Below are 19,340 nucleotides of genomic sequence, written 5' to 3' on the forward strand. Positions count from 1 at the left end.
CACACTGTACAACTAAAACCATGTCGGACTCAGCTCCACAGTGAGATTGAGCTGCTCTGTAGCTCTCTATCCTGAAGCCAAACAAATAAAAGAGGGACATTAACTCAATATCGTGAACCGCGCTGCCTTGTGAATTTGTGCAATTTTGTTCTGAGGATCCTAGAAAGAAAGGCAGACGACGTATTTGGAAAAAGGACTTTGCTGAGCAGGTGTGGCTGCTGCAGACAGAACTGCATTTCACTCATTGCATCCCTGCCATGCTGCTGTGTTTATATCTGAGAGGAGGAATAAAAAGAAGAATCCTTGTTTGCTCACTGAGCGATTTGCCCACTACAGTCGGCAGAAAATCAAACATGTTTCATATTCTCGTGACCTACCGATTCCTGATCAGGAGGTGGTCATGAGAGGCTGATCGCCGCTTGTAACCCCCTGTACACTACACAACTCATGACGCACGATCTGGCTGATAGTCGGGCCGATCGAAAAATACTCGCACGACTGGAAAATCGCACAGTGTATGCCGGGCTTAATGGAATTTTTAGGAACTTTTTTAGACATATTTTTATCATGCAGGTAGAGGAAGTAAAATCAAAATTGACTTCAAACAGCAAAAAAAAAAAAAAAAAGTAATACTGGCCCCAAAAAGAGCAAAATATAAATTCACCTTGAAAGTAAGATGCAGATTTGTCAATTGATAAACTTCAGAAAATACATCTTGCCAGAAGCCAGCAGATGCATAAGCCTCAAATGCAGAAACGTTTCAAGCCAATGAACCAATGACACGTATGAAGTAAACCAGAAATGCATTGTGAGGCAAACAAACATGGCTACACCCCTGAACGTACCCTTAGACCCTGCTATTCAGTCTGTTTTAGCTGGAATACCCTCTGTTTCAATTTTGGAAATTGGACTGAAGGGTGTAATTTGTGCCTCTGTGGATGGGAGAGTTGTTTGCGTGTTCTTCCCGACTGGATTTGGTAAGAGTTTGATTTATCAGTTAACTCCGCTAGTTGTAAAACTAATCAGGAACGTGATGCGTCACAGCTGCCACTGCTGCGATTGGCTAAAAGCTTGACATGGGAGGCGGGGGTTTATTAGTGATTTACCAATCAGCTCGAAGAATTGTACTAAACTCATCTCTAACAGAACGCTAGATTTTTAATTGTCCATCCCTCTGATTACTGACTACACTGGAAGAACGATCTAGAAATAAGTAAAAAATATCTTAAATTACCCTTAATTTGAGTGGGTAAATGAGATAGTTTGCCAATGTAATGGGTATTTTTATTCTTAAAATAAGATAATTAGATAATATGCAGTTGAAATAAGACAATGCAGTTGTCTTTTCTTATTTTAAGTGTAAATTGTCTTGTTCCAATGGCAAAATGTTTCTTTTACTTCCTTAATCCAAGAAGAAATACACTTATTTTAAGAAAAAAATGACAGCTGATTTCTTCGTGCATTTCTAGAAAAAGTTACCTTAATTTACCTATCCATTCCCAACAGGTTCAACTGGACTAGAGATTTTCTTCTTTCTCTCGATTTAACCAATTTTCTGCTTTGTGACTTTCTTTAAAAAAAAAAAAAAAATCATGTAAATATTTGACCTTAAACACAGCATGCTGAGCTAAAGTATTTAGATAATGGAGATTTCTTTTAAATTCTATAGGTGCTGTTTGACAGCCCAGGGTGTTGATGCAGCGATGTGTTTTCATTTTGAATTAGTAAAAAAAAAAAAAAAAAAGAGTAGTTCTGCTGAAGCAAGTATTTAAAAAGTCAATGACACTTTGTTTTGGTCATAGCAGCTGAACTTGGAACTGAACACCTTCAAGTTATCAACACAAGTTGGGGTCACCCAGTTTTCCTTGGAGGAGGAATATGGGAATATGTGTCATTGAAGAAACACAGCTGTTCCTACACACACACTCATATGCACATGTTTGCACGTATGCAGCACTCTGCATGCACACACTCACACTTTTTCCTCGTCCAGCTGGGGTGTTAATTTCACCCCATGGCTGTGTGAGTGTTGACCCCAAACTCTTGCAACCTTGTGAAGTGAGGAATTCTTAAAGCCCGAGGCTGTAATGTGCAGTTTCCTGTAGAGGAAGACTGCATTCCTCTGACTTGTCCTGTCCTTCTCTGCTCTCTCCCTATAAACTTCAGGGTTTTGAGGGTGTCTGTCCATAACTTGGAAGGCATTCTGACCAGACATTGAGCTCTTTCTAAGCACAGGTCTTCGTCCCTTTTTCAGCATAGTTTTTCATTTTCTAGTACACCTAGAGGCAGGTTAAAAGTGGAAGTGCTTCCTTCGTTTTTGAGTTTTATCTCTTCCACCAAGCCTGAGGCTAACAATGTCGTTGACTGCATCAGACAAGCTGACTTGTTAGTGCACTGTCAGTGCACATCAGCTCTTAATCAGTTCCATACAGCTTCTTTGAAGGCAGTTGCTAGTGTAACGTAGCTGTGTAGCCGGCCTAGCACATGTCGCTTCAGTTAGGCTCGGCCTGCTATTAATGATGAGTATAATAAACATGCTTTCAGACAGGATCAGATGAGAATGCTGTTTGGGTCCAGAAAAAAAGAAATCAAGTGTGTTTTCCTAATGCCCCAAGACATGGCCCCCTTTCTCCCTATTCCATTGGTCTGACTGGGTGGTCCATCCCTGCAGAACAGGCATGTTTATGTTCAACTTTAATGCCATTACAATAGAGTAAAAACATTCAGTCTGTGCCTGTTGTTGCAGGACTTGAGCCGAATTGTTAAATTGGATTAAGGCATAATAAAATGTTACAGATTTTTCACACAGCAAAACTTTAACTGGACATTTTTTCATGTTTTGCGTGTTTGAATGTGTGTTCAAGAGGACTGGCTGAAGCTTTCAGTAAGTGTTTAGTCTTTGATGATGGAAGGACACAAATCCTCTGCTCACATATCTGGCAAACACTAAAGAGAAAGTTGTGCAAGGACAAGCGCTGTATTAAAATGACTCCTACACTGCTTCATGTGTGGCCATTTTGAGAATTTTATTTAATTGTTTTGTCTTTCTGTAATTCTTTCCTGTGGCTTTTAAAGCAATAGAGCAGTTGGTGTTGTTACTTAGTTTGACCTGAAACTACTAACATTTCCTGTGTTTTGGCTCAGTTAGGGTTATACTGATTTCTAGTTGCTAAATGCCATCATAACAAAAGAATTGATATTTTATACAATCATTTTTGTAAGTTCTTCAACGTTGAAAGTTTATACAAAGATTACTTTGCCTTCTATAAGATATGGGAAAATGTATGTTGCAATGGGTTTCTAAGCTCCTTTTTTGTTAATTAATTATATTTTTTTGTATGTTTTGGTGGCACCAGTGGCCTTTAGAAAAGGGGGCGGAAAGAGAGTGAGGAAGACATACAGCAAAGGTCCCTAGGTCATGATTTGAATCTGAGATGGTTACTGCCTCTGTATATGGTTTATAAGGTCTCTAGGTTGCACACATAGTGTGAAAAGTAACCCCAAATATCAAGTCATTAATGACTATACAGCCCCTGTAGCCCCTTTTGGAATGAAAGCCCCAGGATTTGTTTTACAAGGGCAAAATAGGGGCCATCAGGATTTGTTTGCCTACTGTTTCCATTACTCTAAAAGGGTGTGGAACATTTATGTAAATCCACTAATGATGTTTAGGGGAGTTTGAAAGTTGTTTAGTGCATGGCGGTAAGAAGAAATCCTTTAGGAAGCCCTTTGTTCACAAAACACCATGGTGAGTTGCAGCTGACTTTATTCTATTTCACATAGTGAAAATAAATGTGTTGATTTTTTTTTTTCTTACCTGAAAAACATATTGCGGATGATAACCTTTATAAAGAGTTATAAGGTTCATACATTTTTCCTTAACTTTGCACTGGGTGCAGCACGTACGGAAATAATTGGATCCAATATACTGCTACGCTACTGTGGCATAACTTAGACCCAACTCAATTCTTTCAACAAATGTTTCATACAAGTTATAATTTAAAAAGTAAACTCTACCAAATACTATGGATAAGTATTTGGTAGTGTCTTGAGATGACATGTGTTGTGAATTGGCGCTATATAAATAGACTGAATTGAATTGAACTGAATAGATATCTATGTTAGTGTTTGATAAAGAAAAAACGTATACAAACTCTTAGAAGGTTTTTTTTTCTAAGAATTAACTTTTTTTACATTTATTTTCTAAAACACAGTAATATAATGGTTAGTTAAAAATAATGATGGAAAATTTTGCAACAGAAACTCATTTGTTTGCCAGATTTGTGTGTTTGTGTGTGTGTGTGTCTGTGTGTGTGTGTGTGTGTACGCTTTTATATTTGAAGTGAAATAATTCTTTCAGCATTTAGCATTAGCATTTACTGTGCTTATGCCTATGTTTTTCATGTTAAAGACAGATCTAAAGACTTTCCGCTGACTTGATCAGTGGGGTGGGCCCTGAGATGCACACGGCTTAATAGAGTAGAGTTGAAGTTATTCTGCTGGACTCAAGCTGACAACATTCTAGTGAGGCTTTATTATATGAGGAATAGATGCTGAATTGTGATGTTTGAAGAAATCATGCTGCTCTTAATTGAAGAGCTAAATACTTAAGAACCTAGTTCTAGACCTACAGTGTGCTGTGGATCATATTTAGTGCATTTATTTCATGACAGTTATATATATTCGGTCTTACAGCAGTGCTCCGTGCTTCAGGTGTCTTTAAAAATGTCAAGGAGACAAAAAGAGACACTTAGTGGATGTGGAGATTATGGTCACTTTTGTACAGCTTCACTTATAGTAATGTTTATCTTTCTCTAGGCAGCTGTCTGTGGGGCATAGACAGTGTATCCATTAGCCATTTTATAAGGTACGCTTGTGTAGTATCAGGCAGTGCCTTCTTATGTCCTTAAATTTGCTATGACAGTCTTTGGCATAGTGATGGAAAATTCACTGACTTTGGCACAGTTCAACATAAGGGTGTGCAAAATAATCGTCAAATCGATGCATCGTGATTCTAATTTTTGTGATCTACTGAATCGATTCTTGAAGGCAAGAATCGATTATAAAAAAAAAAATGAACAAATAAAATACATTAATGGTTGGCGCACATCAATCAAACCAAGTGAAATACAACTTCCAGTCCAGCAGATGTCGCTGCTGATGTGTTGATGCCTGCTGCTTTGTGTCACAAGCATGTCCGGCTGCAATATTTCAAGTAACGTGATGCATCGTGATAGAATCGCATCGTGGCATGTGAATGGTGATTCGAATCGAATCGTGACTTCTTTGCCAATACCCACCCCTAGTTCAACATGGCATTGCGCAGACTCTGCATGTTTGTTGATTACACATCCATGATGTGTCGACTACACTATCCTAAGGTGCACTATCAGATGTGGTGGCTGTGAAGTATATGATGGTGCACTAAACCCAATGTCCGTTTAAGATGCCTTGAATATGGAACATGGTGCATCTTGTAGTTATCAGCAGATTTGTACGCTATGCTTATGAAGACGTGGGCATCAACAATACCCAGGTCGGCTGTTATGGGTTTGATGACAACTGTTTGATAATAAGGTGCCCAAAGTTTGTAAAGTCTCACCAACAATTGTATTTGAGACTTTTTTCAAGTTGTTATTTTCCATTTTTTACAAGACTGTGCAAAATTTAGCCTCAGTTTCCTGCCCCAAGCTAACAACCTTTACACCTTGTAAGATCTAGTGCTGCAGTAGCTTTAATCTTCTTTAAGGTTAGATATGTTGTGTATTCAGAGATGCCATTCTGCATATGTTTAGTTATGTCAATTGTTTATTTGACATATTTCTGCCTTTCTATCATCTCAAACCAATCTGAAAATTCTCCTTGACTTAAAAGAAGCTTTTTTAACAGGGTATTTTGTTTTTTTAGTTTTTCCTAACCATTCAGTTGGATCAATAAGCAGGATTCATAGTTTTAACAAGTTTGGGATTGCCAGACAGCTGAACCTTTTTAGCTTACTTATTTTGCAGTAGTCAACCACTATCAACTAACTACTGCAACTATAATCTTGGATTTAATTAGCTGGATGATTAGATATTTCAACACTGGGATGAAAATCTTGACCTGATGAATACATTCTGCTTTGTCCAGTTGGTGGGCGTGTTAACCAGGAACTGAAGTACACACGGCAGAAGATGGGGGAGGAGGCCATGTTTAACCCTCAGCTGATGATCCAGACGCCGCGGGAGGAGGGAGCCAACATCCTAACTGTGGAGGCCCTTCTGCAGCACCTGGAGTCAGCTCTCCGAGCCAGCAGAGTTCATGTTTACCTTTATAATAGGTAACGCTCAGTTATTGTTCTAATCTCATATGTTGGTAGTAGGGACGTGGCACAACCTTTGTTCATAAAACTCAGAAGTTTTTTTAATTCAAAGTAGAGTCTGCCATGCAAAAATTATATTGCTGTATGTTTTTAAGTTACAAGGAGACTAAATTCTGAAAGCCTTAGCTTTCAGCTTACCCCCACCATTATGTATAAATGAGCCTTATTTTGAAATAGGACTGGGCAGTAAATCAATATGAATATATGCAGGGAAATACATCTGGTCAATAACAATAGAATATTTTCATTATTTCCACTGAACTCTAAATCAGAACCACATGGTTTTCTGGGGCATATAGGAAGAGGAAAGGATTTACCCTCTCAACATCTCACAACCAAACTGAGATCTAAGAAAAGTTGGTAGCAGGTCTAAATGATTTTTTTATCCGGTAAAGGTTGCTTTATATAGGGTTTGTGTAAACAAAATAAAATCATCAAATAAAATCTGTCTAAAAAAAAATCTAAAATAATTATTGATATCAACTGTTATATGCAATTTTCATCAAAAAAGGGCCTTGTCAGGGAAACCTGATAGCATGTAGTGTGGATCACTCATCAATAGAAATATTACCAGTTTTTTGTTTGTTTGTTTGTTTGTTTCCAACTAGATGTTCCAACTAGACTAGATTTTAAAGGCCTTTGAAATGGAATATTGTCTGCTTCCAGTCACTAGTTAATTTCTTGGTTTATATGTCTTACCTGTATTAAGGCCACCCTGGATTTAAACAAACAATAAAAAACCAAATAGGTGGGCTATTTAAGTCAGGAGTAGAACAGTGTTTGCTGTTTTAAATTCTTTAAAGCACAGTTCTGTGAAACCTTTATTTGCTCAATCATAAAAATTGGGATACTTCATTTTTACACCCCATTGCTAAATTCTTGATATTAATTGAACCCATGTATCATCTCTTCTGAGCTGAATGTATTGTATAACCCTTATGTACTTTTTTTTTCTCAGACAATGGACATTGGAACACTTATGCTACAAATCAGGAGAATTAGTCACAGAAACAAATTATATCATGAATCAGGTGAGACGATTAATGCCGTTTTTTTATCTTTTACTACGCAGCTCTTGTTTCAATCCATGTTATTAAGTTATCGTCTTATTTGAATCCTACTTTTAGATAATAGAAAATCTTCATCCCTGCCTCATCATCACCCCTTTGGACTGTTTTTGGGAAGGAGCTAAACTCCACTCTGGAATGGTCTATCTCCCGTAAGTACAAGGATCACTCATTTTAGGAAATCTCAGCACTGCATTGCAGTATATAATGGTACAATGGCTGTTGTACATGCAGGTACATAAAGGGCTGATACAAATGATTAAGCACAAACAGTGTTTTTTCTTTTCTTTTTTTTTGCCAGGTCAGTTGGCAAACTGTTCTAAACTTTGTCTTGGGACATCAGTGAAAACTGAGCTCATATACACTGTTTTTTAGTTTTAGCGTTGCATAAACTGCACCGTAACGCTTTCTCTGCATCTTGTATTCACCTCTTAGAAGAGGCTGCTTTGACACACTCAACCTATCCAAAGAGACAACAGAGGACCAAGTGTGTGTTTGGATGTGTGTTCTGAACTCATCCCCTCTGAAGGCTCTATTGTAGTGGTCTCTGGCATGCGTATCTCTGGCAATGGTCTCTCAAGCACTGGGCCTCCCGCCATTGTCTGGCTGTTCTTTTGCTAATAGCCTGCTGCTACAGTAATACCCAGCAGACATTTACCTCTGCATGCAGTAAGTGTGCGGCTCTGCGATGGTGCATCCATGTGGGTTGTTAATTTGTGAAAGTGTACCAGTTTGGGATGCCCTCACTAGTGGATGTGTAAATCACTGAGTGTGTCTTTCCTATTGATATAAGATAGTAAATAGGGGTTTTTACTATGTTCTGGTTGGGAGGTTGGGAATAATAACCCAAGCCTGGTTAAGCATGTACAATGTAGCCTGAATGAGCAATTCACCAAAAAGAGAGATTGGAATGTTAGGAAAGGAGAAACAAGGGAGGGAACGGGAAATTATTTGTTGCACGATAGGAAACCGTCCACTTGCACGGAAATTATGTACTGCACTCCAAAGTTTTAACTACTGCTCTAAAGTCGCATTTTCATTTAGTTTGCCACACCATTTGAAAAAAAAAAAAAAAAATAATAAAAATAAATTATATATATATATATATATATATATATAAAATACCTTTTTCTCATTTATCATACTATTTTGTAAGTTTCCTGTATACAGTGGTATAAAAAGAAAAGCTAACCTTTGTGTTTAAACTTTGCAGAGGTGAGAACCCAAAGCAATGGACCAATTTTGACCCAAAGGAGTTCCTCGAAAAGTTACGAAAAGCAAACATTCCTGTGGATACCTTTGAGGACATGTTGGAAAAGGCGGGCGTTGGGCACGGCTACATGGATAGACCTTGTCTTAACCCCGCTGACCCCGACTGCCCCAACACTGCACCCAATAAGAACTCAACTAAGGTATGTACTCAACTACTCAGCTTTTTGGAAAGAGACGTTTGAAACATTGTACATTGGAGATGCACCATTGGAAACTGTTGGCTGATTTCTGTTGGCATTTTTAGAACGTTTTAACATTAACCTATTATTTGCTAGTTAGAAATGAAAAGACGTAGCAATTTTTGGTAAAGTGATTGCACTGCAGCTAAGCCCTAACAACAAAAACACCTTTGGCTTGGGAAGTTTGTCTTGAAGGCAGACAACTTGAGGTGAAAATGAAGTCAGAACAAAGATTCTAAAGGTTCATTCGCATCGAATGCGAACCAAAAAAAAATGGAGAGCATGATAAACAAAATATATGTAAAGTTGCAGTCAGGAGCGAATCGACAATCAGTGACGAAAGGGTCATGTTTCAAGTGTGCGAATAGAGTGAAGTGACACAGGGATATTTGATTGGAAGATGCGCAAATAGACCAAAGCAAAATTTTGCTTCTGTTGAACAATCTGTAAAATTTAGCGACTGGCTAGCTCATGTGATAAATCAGCCATCCTGCAAACAGGAAGCCTGGGTTGGTATCCCATTTGGGGGGAATGCGCTGCCACTGCCGAAAGCCTTCATGCCAATGTCTGCTTTAGGCGCTTGGCGGTCCAGTGGTCAGGGCATTGCGCTTGGAATCCGTCTGAGTTCAAGCCACACTCGGACTGCCGCTCTGGCTCCCTGGGTAAGACCCTTAACCCCCGCACTGCTCCCCAAGGGGAGGGTTTCAATGCAGAGAGTTAATTTCCTCTGTACTTGTGACAGTGTAATGACAATAAAACGCTGGGAAAAAAATACGTCATATTAACCAATCAGGGATTGAATGTGGTTGTATTATAGGGTAATTTAGCGAAGTGGAGGCAAAGTCTTTTTCATTTAAGAAACTCACTAGATAAGTGGTAACGCTGGTCCTCGAGTACCACTGTCCTGCAGCTTTTGCATGCATCCCTTCTTCAGCAAACCTGAAAAAATACTGTAAATAGTTAATTACCAGGCCTCTGCTTAACTTACTAAGCTGACAAAGTAACGTGGCCTTTTGTTTCTGGCGTGTTGGAGCAGGGATGCATGCAACAGCAGCAAGATAGTGGCAACCGATGGCAGACGTTGCCTATTACTGATGTAGAGGGTGATCCGTCCTCAGAGGTGTGACACAGGCCCTTATACTGGGTCCTGGACGGATGTTTGCAATGGTGCATTACTATTCAATGTGTCAAGCATAAACCAGTCAACAAGAAACAGACACTGTATTATAAGCAGGTATGTCAGTCCTTTATTCAGGTTGCTGTAACAGAGAGATCCATCTGGTGGGTGCAGAAGTTTTTTTCTGTTTTGACTCTTCATACTTTTGCATTTTTTTTAGACCTGTCTTTTTTGACCCCTTTTAATAGTTTCTGCAAAGTCGTAAAACTCCACAGTTTGCACATTAAAATGTTCTAGATATCTTAAGGTTTCAATAACTTTTTCTTCTGTTTTACAAATACATGGACGGCACTCTTTGTTCTGTGATTTGCAGTCGGGCTGAGCATGTTGGATATTATTATTTAAAATGTGAAAAGAATGTATAAACTATAATGCTTTCATAAAGAGTCTATTTCTGAACCTGCATAAAAATTCTGTTCCTGAAACTGATTCTTTTAAGTTTAGATATCAAATTTAAACTCAATCTCAATCTGTTGCATTCAGTTTTCAGAAATAAAATCTGATTTTTACATTTTTCTCCAGACCTGTTGCTAGCTGATATTACTGTGCATTTTTACGGTTCAATATTGAGTTTTAATTTTATACCCACTGCTTTCCAATAAAAACAGCCTTTCAGTGTGGCGAGGATTCTGAGTGGTGGTTGCTATGGCCTGTCCAGGAAGTACATGCACTGGCAGGAGGAACTCATTGTGGGGGGCACCATAAAGAACGGCAGCGGCCCCCTCCTCAGGTAACCTTCTAATGTTAATATGTAGAGCGCTTCATAAGAACACCGCAGGGATTCTGACGAGGCTTATCCTGGAGACGCAGAATGTTTTTTGTTCTCTTACGCTTTCTCAGTATGCATGTGTGCTGTATATCATAAATCTTGCAATCATTAGCAGATTCCAGTGAAATCCTAAGAGCTCCAGCTGTTGCTGCTCTGCTTGGACACTACGCTCTCACTGACTCTGTGCACACACACACAGGCCAGAGTGATCTATTGCTCAGCTAGTCTATTCAAATATACAGCAATTTGGGGTACATGCACAAGCACCAGGTCAAAGCTGATGCAATTTGTCATGTGCATTCATCCTTCACGTTAATGACCAAGACACAACAGAAAACAAAAGTCACAAAAAAATTGAATCTTATTAGCAATAACTGTGCTATGTTACTGTTAAAGAAATTACATATTGAGTGTGTGCAGAGTGCGTACCTATATACTAAACTGTGGTAATGACACAATTACTTATGAAGAAATGCACATACACCTTGTTTGCAGAGTACAGTGGGATGCATTCTTGGTGTTTTGTGGTTGTGTTTTCATGGTGAGGTTGGATCATTACAGTGGCGCTGCGTTTATTCACATTGTGTGTGTGTGTGTGTGTTTTTGCTGCTGGCCCCCAGGTTTTTAGATCTTGTTTTCAAACTGCCACCATTACCGTTATTATCACAATACTACAAAGATCACATTCATAAAGGCAATGACAGGCTAATGATGCTGCTTTGTTTTGTTGCGTTTCGATGATGTGAAAATACACACACTGACTCGAGCACTCCTCACAAGTTGCTCCCTAGTCAAGTCTCACTTGTTAATAACTAATCACTTACACTACTTTATTGGCTTGCTAATGTGCTCGTTTAGGCTGTGTACTATTCGTTATGTTTGATATCATGGCTCATAAAAGGAAAAAAAATAGTCCAGTCAAAGTTTCCCGAAATACACGACTCCACCTCCTGCTTGGGGATTGATGATTTTTAGTTTAGATTAAAGCTAACAGCAGATTGTTGTTTTAAAAACATCTCCTCTATATATATATATATATATATATATATATATATATATATATATATATATATATATATATATATATATATATATATATATANTTTTTTCTTTTTTTTTTCTTCCACATGCAAAGTTTAGGGAGTAGTTCATGTGTTTCTTTAACCCTGCACCTGATACTCTGACTTTCATTCAGCTTTGTTTTGTGTCCTTCATCCTTTGATTCTTCCTCTTCTGTGTGTGCACTGCAGTGCCCAGGCTTTACAGACCATGTTTCAGCTGATGACACCAAAGCAGATGTTCGATCACTTTCGGGACTGGGAAGAGGTTTCCCACATCAACTGGAACGAAGAAAAGGCTGCAGCTATACTAGAAGCCTGGCAGAGGAAATACTCTGAGGTGAGGGCTAACGGCTAAAATACGGCGGGGAGAAATCCACCTTAAATCCTCTGCAACCGCATATTACATCACAGGCCGGAAACAGTTGTACATGAAAAAGGACTCATCTAGAGTCTGAGCCCCTGATAGATAGTCGAACCTCTGCTGGTGTGTGGTAGAAGGGATGAAGCTTCTCACTGCTCAGTGTAGAGAAGCAACAGAATAAAAGAGGCGTTTGTGTCTGGAATACATTAAGAGCGTGCTGGATATCTCTCTTTTACACACACACATATGCAACTATTCAGAATTCACACACAATCACTTTCCCAGCTGTGGCCCCATTGGTGGCTCATGTGTGACATCATCGGGTCTCTGTTTTTTGGGGGCCCAACTCTGTTCCACATGGCCCCATACACGTGTGTATCTGTGTGGTGTTGATCTTTTAAATAAGGAATAATTGACTTTAAAATGAATCAAAGAGTTGAAAAGAGGTGGCAGACGTTGTTACTATGTAATATGAATATTTTGGCTCGTCTGCAAAAACATTCACACATTTCGGCATGTGCAAGTTTACATGTGGGTGTTATAGTGTGTCTTACACAACAGATTTAATGCTTCCCTTTAAACTGTAACTGGAATGTGTCTGTCTTTAATAGTAAAACACAGAGAGAAATTAAGGTGCTGTCTGCCTAAACTCCTGCAGTAGTTTGCATAAGTATTCACACCCATTTAACTTTTCTAAATATATTACGTTACAACTAAAAATCTCATGGTTTTTTAATTCAATACAACATTAAAACGGTTGTGCTTTATCGTGACAGAAATAGTGAACGGATGAAAATTTGCATTTTGATTAAATTATTCTTTTGAAGAGCTATTTCACTACATATTCTGGATTTTCTGGTGTTTCTTTACCAGTTTGAAACATCCGGAGCCGTTTTCTTTAACTCTTCTTTTAAAGTAGCTCAATTTTATTAAGATTTAATAAGAGATCAATAGCATGGTCAGATTGGTTAAAAGTTTCTATCAAGCAAAACCAGCTGATTGCATCCAGTCACTGACTTGCAAGACAGGCTCCTCCTGGATGAGCTTATGGTCACAAGTTGTACTTTCATTTGTGACTGATAATCTATCATTTATTTATCATTATCAATATATCTACTTTAACCAATATACATTACAGAACATCTTGGACTGCGATAGCTTCCTATGATAGTAATATATAGGGTGAAACATTTAATGTGGCAAAGTGAACACCTGTGTATTCGTTAATAAACCATTTATTATACATGTTTGCTTTGAACTGAGTTGTTGAAAAACTTATAATATTGTGACATTCGCCATCATTATTGCAATTCTACTGTTAACCTCTGAAGTTGGTTGGTTGCCCTGGATTTTATTTGGTAATATCTGGGGGAAATGGGTTGAATCAGGTTTTTTCTTTTTTTATTCAAACAATTTTTAGATTTTTAAGGCATTGAGAGAAAAAACATCCTTTTATACTTTAGCTTGTGCTTTATAATTACACAGTCTGTAGTCACAAAATCTTGTAAAACATATTAAAGTTTGTGGTAGTAAGATGACAGAGAGGAAATTTTTCACTTTTATCAATGTAATTAAATGCAGGAGACCTCACACTGATTCGTGCTCAAATGTCATGCTTTATCTTTGTTTTTCCACCTCATTTCTTGATTGTAACATTTTACCAAACAGTATTTTTGTTTTGGTTTTGATGACTTAATGCAATTGCATGATGAGAGCCATTTTTACCATCTTTTGAGTTTGGTCACACTATTGTTTAAGTTGACATGAGGTTTTTAAACTATGCTTAAATGTGTATACTTACAGGATACTTTCACTTATAAAATTCAGCTGGCTAGGACACTCGTAAAGTTACAGATTTCCAGTCAAAACTGATCTAAGTTAGTTCAAATAACAAATAAAACAGTGTAATATTGATACCCTGTGCAATAACTGTTTCTCTATATTTGACACCCAGTGCAATATACATATATACAAATATAAATATCTATCTATATAAACTCTGATGTAAACACCCTATGCAATAACCCGGTATAATCAAAAACTGTCGTATGCGGACACACTGTATATATCCTATGCACCTCTTTCCGGCACCTTCTTCGCCTTTGACTATTTGAACTGATGTAACGAGTAAATTTCTCCACTGTAAGATCAATAAAGTCAATCAGTCAATAATGGAGCTTTGTACACTCACACAAAAAAAAAATCAAAAGCCAGATTCAATGTTGTGTTTTTTTTTTTTGTTTTTTTGGAACTTACAGATATACATTGGATTCATTTTAACAGGTTTAAAGTGAGCAAATCAAACCCTAAAAGCTGGTAGTTTTTTTGATAGTCCTGTCTTGTTTTGCAAACATTCCTCTTCAGGCAGTGCTGCAAAGTGTGGCGGCGAATTCATCCCAGAAAGTGTTGTCCTTCACCACCACCACCTTGGAGGACATTCTCAAGTCTTTTTCTGAAATCAGTGTTATCCGTGTGGCCAGTGGATACCTGCTGATGGTAAGAGCTCAGCCAGAACTAAAGGCAAAACTTTTATAGTTTCCCTTCAAATAAAATAAGTGGCATAAATGGTAGATAAAAGCAAAGAGAATGTAAATTATTATTTTTCTGTCTGTGCCCAGCTGGCCTATGCATGTCTGACTATGCTGCGGTGGGACTGTGCCAAGTCCCAGGGTGCCGTGGGGCTAGCTGGCGTCCTGCTGGTAACGCTGTCTGTGGCGGCCGGTCTGGGCCTCTGTTCTCTCCTGGGAATCTCCTTCAATGCTGCCACCACGCAGGTAACTCACACACATGATGGAGGGCAGCTTCCCTTCAACCAGCAGTCAGGAGGGTCAAGTTATTGTTAACTAGATATACGGGATATGAGCTGCTCCAGTCCCTGTTTCTGTGGACTTCAGTCTTTTTTAGGTTCTCCTGACTTAAGTCAAAATGTCACAATGAGAGACATACTATTAGGCCAATATTCACATAACTACTAATGCTTCAATCTGTTAAATCTATAGGAATTTAGAGTTTATGCATGAGGGCAGTGGTCTCTATGACCAAGTGGAAAGTAATCATCTATTATTTTTTTATTAAACTTGTGCAATTATTTTATTATGTAATATTTTAGTGTAGCTTTCCCAGCAATAAACTAAGCACACAATACTTTAAAGCAACACATTAGAAAAGATCAAATGATCATCTGTTATGTCAGACCTTTGACTTGATAAGAAAAAAACTGATGTTTCTTCACATCTTTGATATCACCAGCAACAAAAAATGAGAATGGAAACTATCAAGATGTTAAGTCAACTTGTTATATATTTGACGAAAAGAAATATAAAGCTAAAAAATTTCAAGATTTTTGCATATTATTTTTCTATGTTTGACCATAGGGAATCAGTCGGTCAGGCTTATTGATAAAGTTTATTTTAAACCATAACAGCCTAATGAGAATGAAGAGTTATCACGGAGTCTTAAAAAAGACTCAGGGTTGAGTTCTCAGTACAATTGCCTTTCTGGGTGCTTAAAATCTGGAAAAGATACTAAGCAGTTGTATATGTGTTGGTGGCCTTCTGCAGGTTCTCCCCTTTCTTGCTCTGGGAGTTGGTGTGGATGACGTCTTCCTTCTCGCTCATGCCTTCAGTGAGACCGGACAGAATAAGAGGATCCCATTCGAGGTGAAGCAAAACATCCCTATTTACGCTGCTCCTTCTCCTTTTATGTCTTATCTCCTTTGAGGAGGAATGTGTGAAAGCCTGTCTGTGCCTGTGAAGTAACATCGGACAGCTCATGTGCCACACACTTAGCCCATTTATCTAAGCAATGCCTCGTAGTTTTTTTTATCTCAAAGCAATCTCTACCCTTTTATGCTAAGTATGAATGTGCATGCACTTTTTTTTTTCCAAATGAAATGTGGTCTGTATGTTTCAAGTGATATGAGGCACAGATTGTAACATGCAGAGTGTATCTCCTCATCTTCTCATGGGACGTAATTGTTTGGATTTTGAACTGTTCATCTTGAGGCATGTATTTGCTTGTTTTTGTTTTCTGCTATTCCCCTCCCCTTCAAGCTCTCATCATCACCCCCCCAAAGCTTCCTTTGTGTATCTGAGATGAAATCTAAACAGAGCTAAACTTGATCTCTGCTCTGACTAACAGAAACACACATACATTTTATTTTAGTTACTAACCCTGATCTTTACTTAAACCATTACCTATATATTCCTCAACCTTACCTTAACCTAAAGTAAATCAAACCATACCTTTAAACCAACTCTCTAACATTGTGGGTCTACCTCATTAGGATCAACCTTTAGTCCCCACAAGGCCTGTTGATCCTCAGAAAATTGTAAATATACTGAGAACAGTCCTAAATAGGTGACATATGCAAGTAAACACACACACACACACGGATGGACATGCCTACAGATGCTCCCTGTGTGATCCTGTACATCTCTAGATCTTTACCTAGTTAGCCAAAAACCGTCCAGGTTTGTTTGCATGTGTGTATCCCTCCTCATTTTGTGGAAAACAAAAATTCTATTTCTGGTTTTGTTTTCGCACCTTAAAGCGAGGCAGACATGCCCTGGAGAATTTTCCAAGCACTTTGGGGCTTCAAAAGGCATTGCAATCACTGTCAGTCAGAACGGTTTAACTAAATCGTTCATAATGTGGTGCGTTACACATCTACCGCGGGCTGAGAGCTGATCAGAGGTTTAATAGCTTTTCTTTCCATTTTGCTTTGCTGCTTCCGTCTCTGACAGGACCGTACGGGGGAGTGTCTGAAGAGGACAGGGGCCAGCGTGGCTCTCACCTCCATCAGCAACGTTACGGCCTTCTTCATGGCTGCCCTCATTCCTATCCCAGCGCTTCGAGCTTTCTCTTTGCAGGTACGCTCAGAGCAGCCAGTGTGAAAATGTGTGCATGGGAGTAAGTAAAGCTCCTGTAATCATTGCCATTAGATTTCTCCAGACTATTGTTTTATTGATTTCATTCATCAAACTGAAGGAACTGGTGTGTTTTTCCTTACATCCACCCGCCCCTCTCTCCCTCCTTCTTTGAGACTGTCAAGCGGTGGTCCCGGTCTCTGTCCAGATTGTGGCCGGCTCTGTGTAACTGAATCCGATTGCATGTGCGAATGGGTGTTCTTGAAATGCCTTGCTTTGGTTTTGTGTGCAAGAGCTGAGCAGAGGCCCGTATAGTCTGTGTGGGAGGCTTGAAAAGCAGCAGACGGTCTAGTGTGTGTGTGTGTGTGGGTGCGCAGAATGTGTGTGTGCGCATGTGTGTGTTCCCGCTCTAACACCGGGAGAATCAGAGGAGAACTCTGACTTCTCTAACATCTGTCAGTAATTATAGACGTCACCAGAGCAGTTTCTAACCAAATGCCTCCAATAATCACAGACTTGTGAATGCATTTGAAGGCTCTCGGTCATGACTATACTGTACAAAGTTAAAAGGAGAATAAAATATTCCTGATTACCTTTTTTAAAAGTCAAAATAGTTCCAGCAGTAGTGAAAGTTATTGAAATGTGTTTGAAAAACACAGCAGCTTACTGTTTGGGTCAGTAATAGAACACTGGCTATAAGCCAGTGGTGTCACAGTGATGGGTCTATTATGAATGATTGCTTTGCTAAAACTATGACTTCATTAAATCTGGTAAGATGTTTGTCATTATTGTTGAGTAATGCAGGTGCACTAAGATCCTGTAATCCAAAATCCTCTAATAAAATGTCAGCGTCATGTCTGTTATGGTGATTAAGTATCTTGCTGCACTACCATAGTTGCAGTGGCAATATTTTGGTTTTGCAAAACTGAATGAAACATTCCTGCACCACTTTTAAAACTAAATTTTATTAACAGGGGATTTGGTATAGATGGTAGGATCAGTAAAGATAAGCAGTGCAAATAATTGTTCACCTTGAAGAATCTATGCCTGTATGCCACACCTCACTAATGATTGTAGATTCTGCTGCTCTTCTGCTTGTTTTTCTTTTTTATGGTATCTGGAATATCAATATTAAGAGAAAATTTTGAGTCAAACTTCTGCATTTGTTTTTTCTAAATCTTTGACCTGTCCCTTTTTTCTGTTATTATTCAGTAAGAATTATAAGAACTAGTGCTTTGTTTAGACATAAAAACAGTTCTTTTGCTCAAAGTCTGATTATTCTGATTATATAAGTATTCAATAATAGCTCCAAGCCCTAAAACTGTGCTGCATTGTAGATTGATGCAAGGTTTTGCATTGAGTTAAAACAGACACACAATGGATCTGTAAATTAAAGCATAAACAAACTATTATAATTTGCACATGTAGGTATTGGTTATATTCCAGTGACTATTGTAGCCCCCAACCTTTGGTCCACAGCCTTAACGCTCCTGGAAAAATTGGAGCAAATCAGTAGCTCCATGGATAAAAAGATTTTTGGAATTACAGATATTTACTATGCAGATAAGGGCTTATAGCAGCTCTGAGATATCACACCAGAGATAAAAACTAAAGATGGTTTGACAGAAATTGCTCTTTAATTCGGAAATTATGAAAGAAATATTGATGTGAAAGTAAGGATAGATGAAGTAGAGGTGGAGCGAGTAGATACAATAAAATTCTTTGGTGTGGTTAACTGCTAAAAACTAATATTAAATATGTTAACACTAAACTATCTGGAAGCAATTTTCAGTAAAGCAAAAAAAAAAAATTAGAAAGCACTAAACGTTCTCTACCATTTCACAGATTTTTGAAAAAAATATGAACTATTTTGCAGAAGTTTGGGATAACATCTAAGGGATATCACTCAAACTGCTATGCACAGTGCACAAAAGATTCATCAGGAAAGCTTATGAGGGTAGCCATCGTGACCATGCTAATCCATTATTTATCTTTGCTTGCTTAAGTTTTCTGATCTGGTACAATTTCAAACCCCACAATTGCTGTATGAAAATAGAAATAAACAGCTGTCAGACAGAATACAAAAACTTATTGAGAAAGGGTTGATATGATTACAAAAAAATGTACATTTCAATAAATACAGCAAAACGTGGAAGTAACTCAGTATCCAAGCATGGCTTTATGAAAAGGCTTAAACTGGTTTTAATATATGACTGGTCTTAAGA

The 19,340-nt window shown here is 38.3% G+C and overlaps 1 protein-coding gene across 1 annotated transcript in view; it reads left to right on the plus strand.

Annotated features, from left to right (window-relative positions):
* Positions 1 to 19,340, plus strand: part of ptch1 (patched 1) — a 72,853-nt gene that overhangs the window by 19,876 nt on the left and 33,637 nt on the right. Inside the window, exons 3-12 of the mRNA XM_015395771.1 lie at positions 6,130 to 6,319; positions 7,320 to 7,392; positions 7,489 to 7,580; positions 8,642 to 8,840; positions 10,665 to 10,786; positions 12,076 to 12,223; positions 14,612 to 14,743; positions 14,866 to 15,021; positions 15,808 to 15,906; positions 16,993 to 17,118. Coding sequence (XP_015251257.1) covers positions 6,130 to 6,319; positions 7,320 to 7,392; positions 7,489 to 7,580; positions 8,642 to 8,840; positions 10,665 to 10,786; positions 12,076 to 12,223; positions 14,612 to 14,743; positions 14,866 to 15,021; positions 15,808 to 15,906; positions 16,993 to 17,118 — 1,337 coding nt within the window. The remainder of the gene's footprint in view (positions 1 to 6,129; positions 6,320 to 7,319; positions 7,393 to 7,488; positions 7,581 to 8,641; positions 8,841 to 10,664; positions 10,787 to 12,075; positions 12,224 to 14,611; positions 14,744 to 14,865; positions 15,022 to 15,807; positions 15,907 to 16,992; positions 17,119 to 19,340) is intronic.

Source organism: Cyprinodon variegatus, unplaced genomic scaffold (assembly GCF_000732505.1).
Source record: "Cyprinodon variegatus isolate N-32 unplaced genomic scaffold, C_variegatus-1.0 Scaffold26, whole genome shotgun sequence".
NCBI lineage: Eukaryota > Metazoa > Chordata > Actinopteri > Cyprinodontiformes > Cyprinodontidae > Cyprinodon > Cyprinodon variegatus.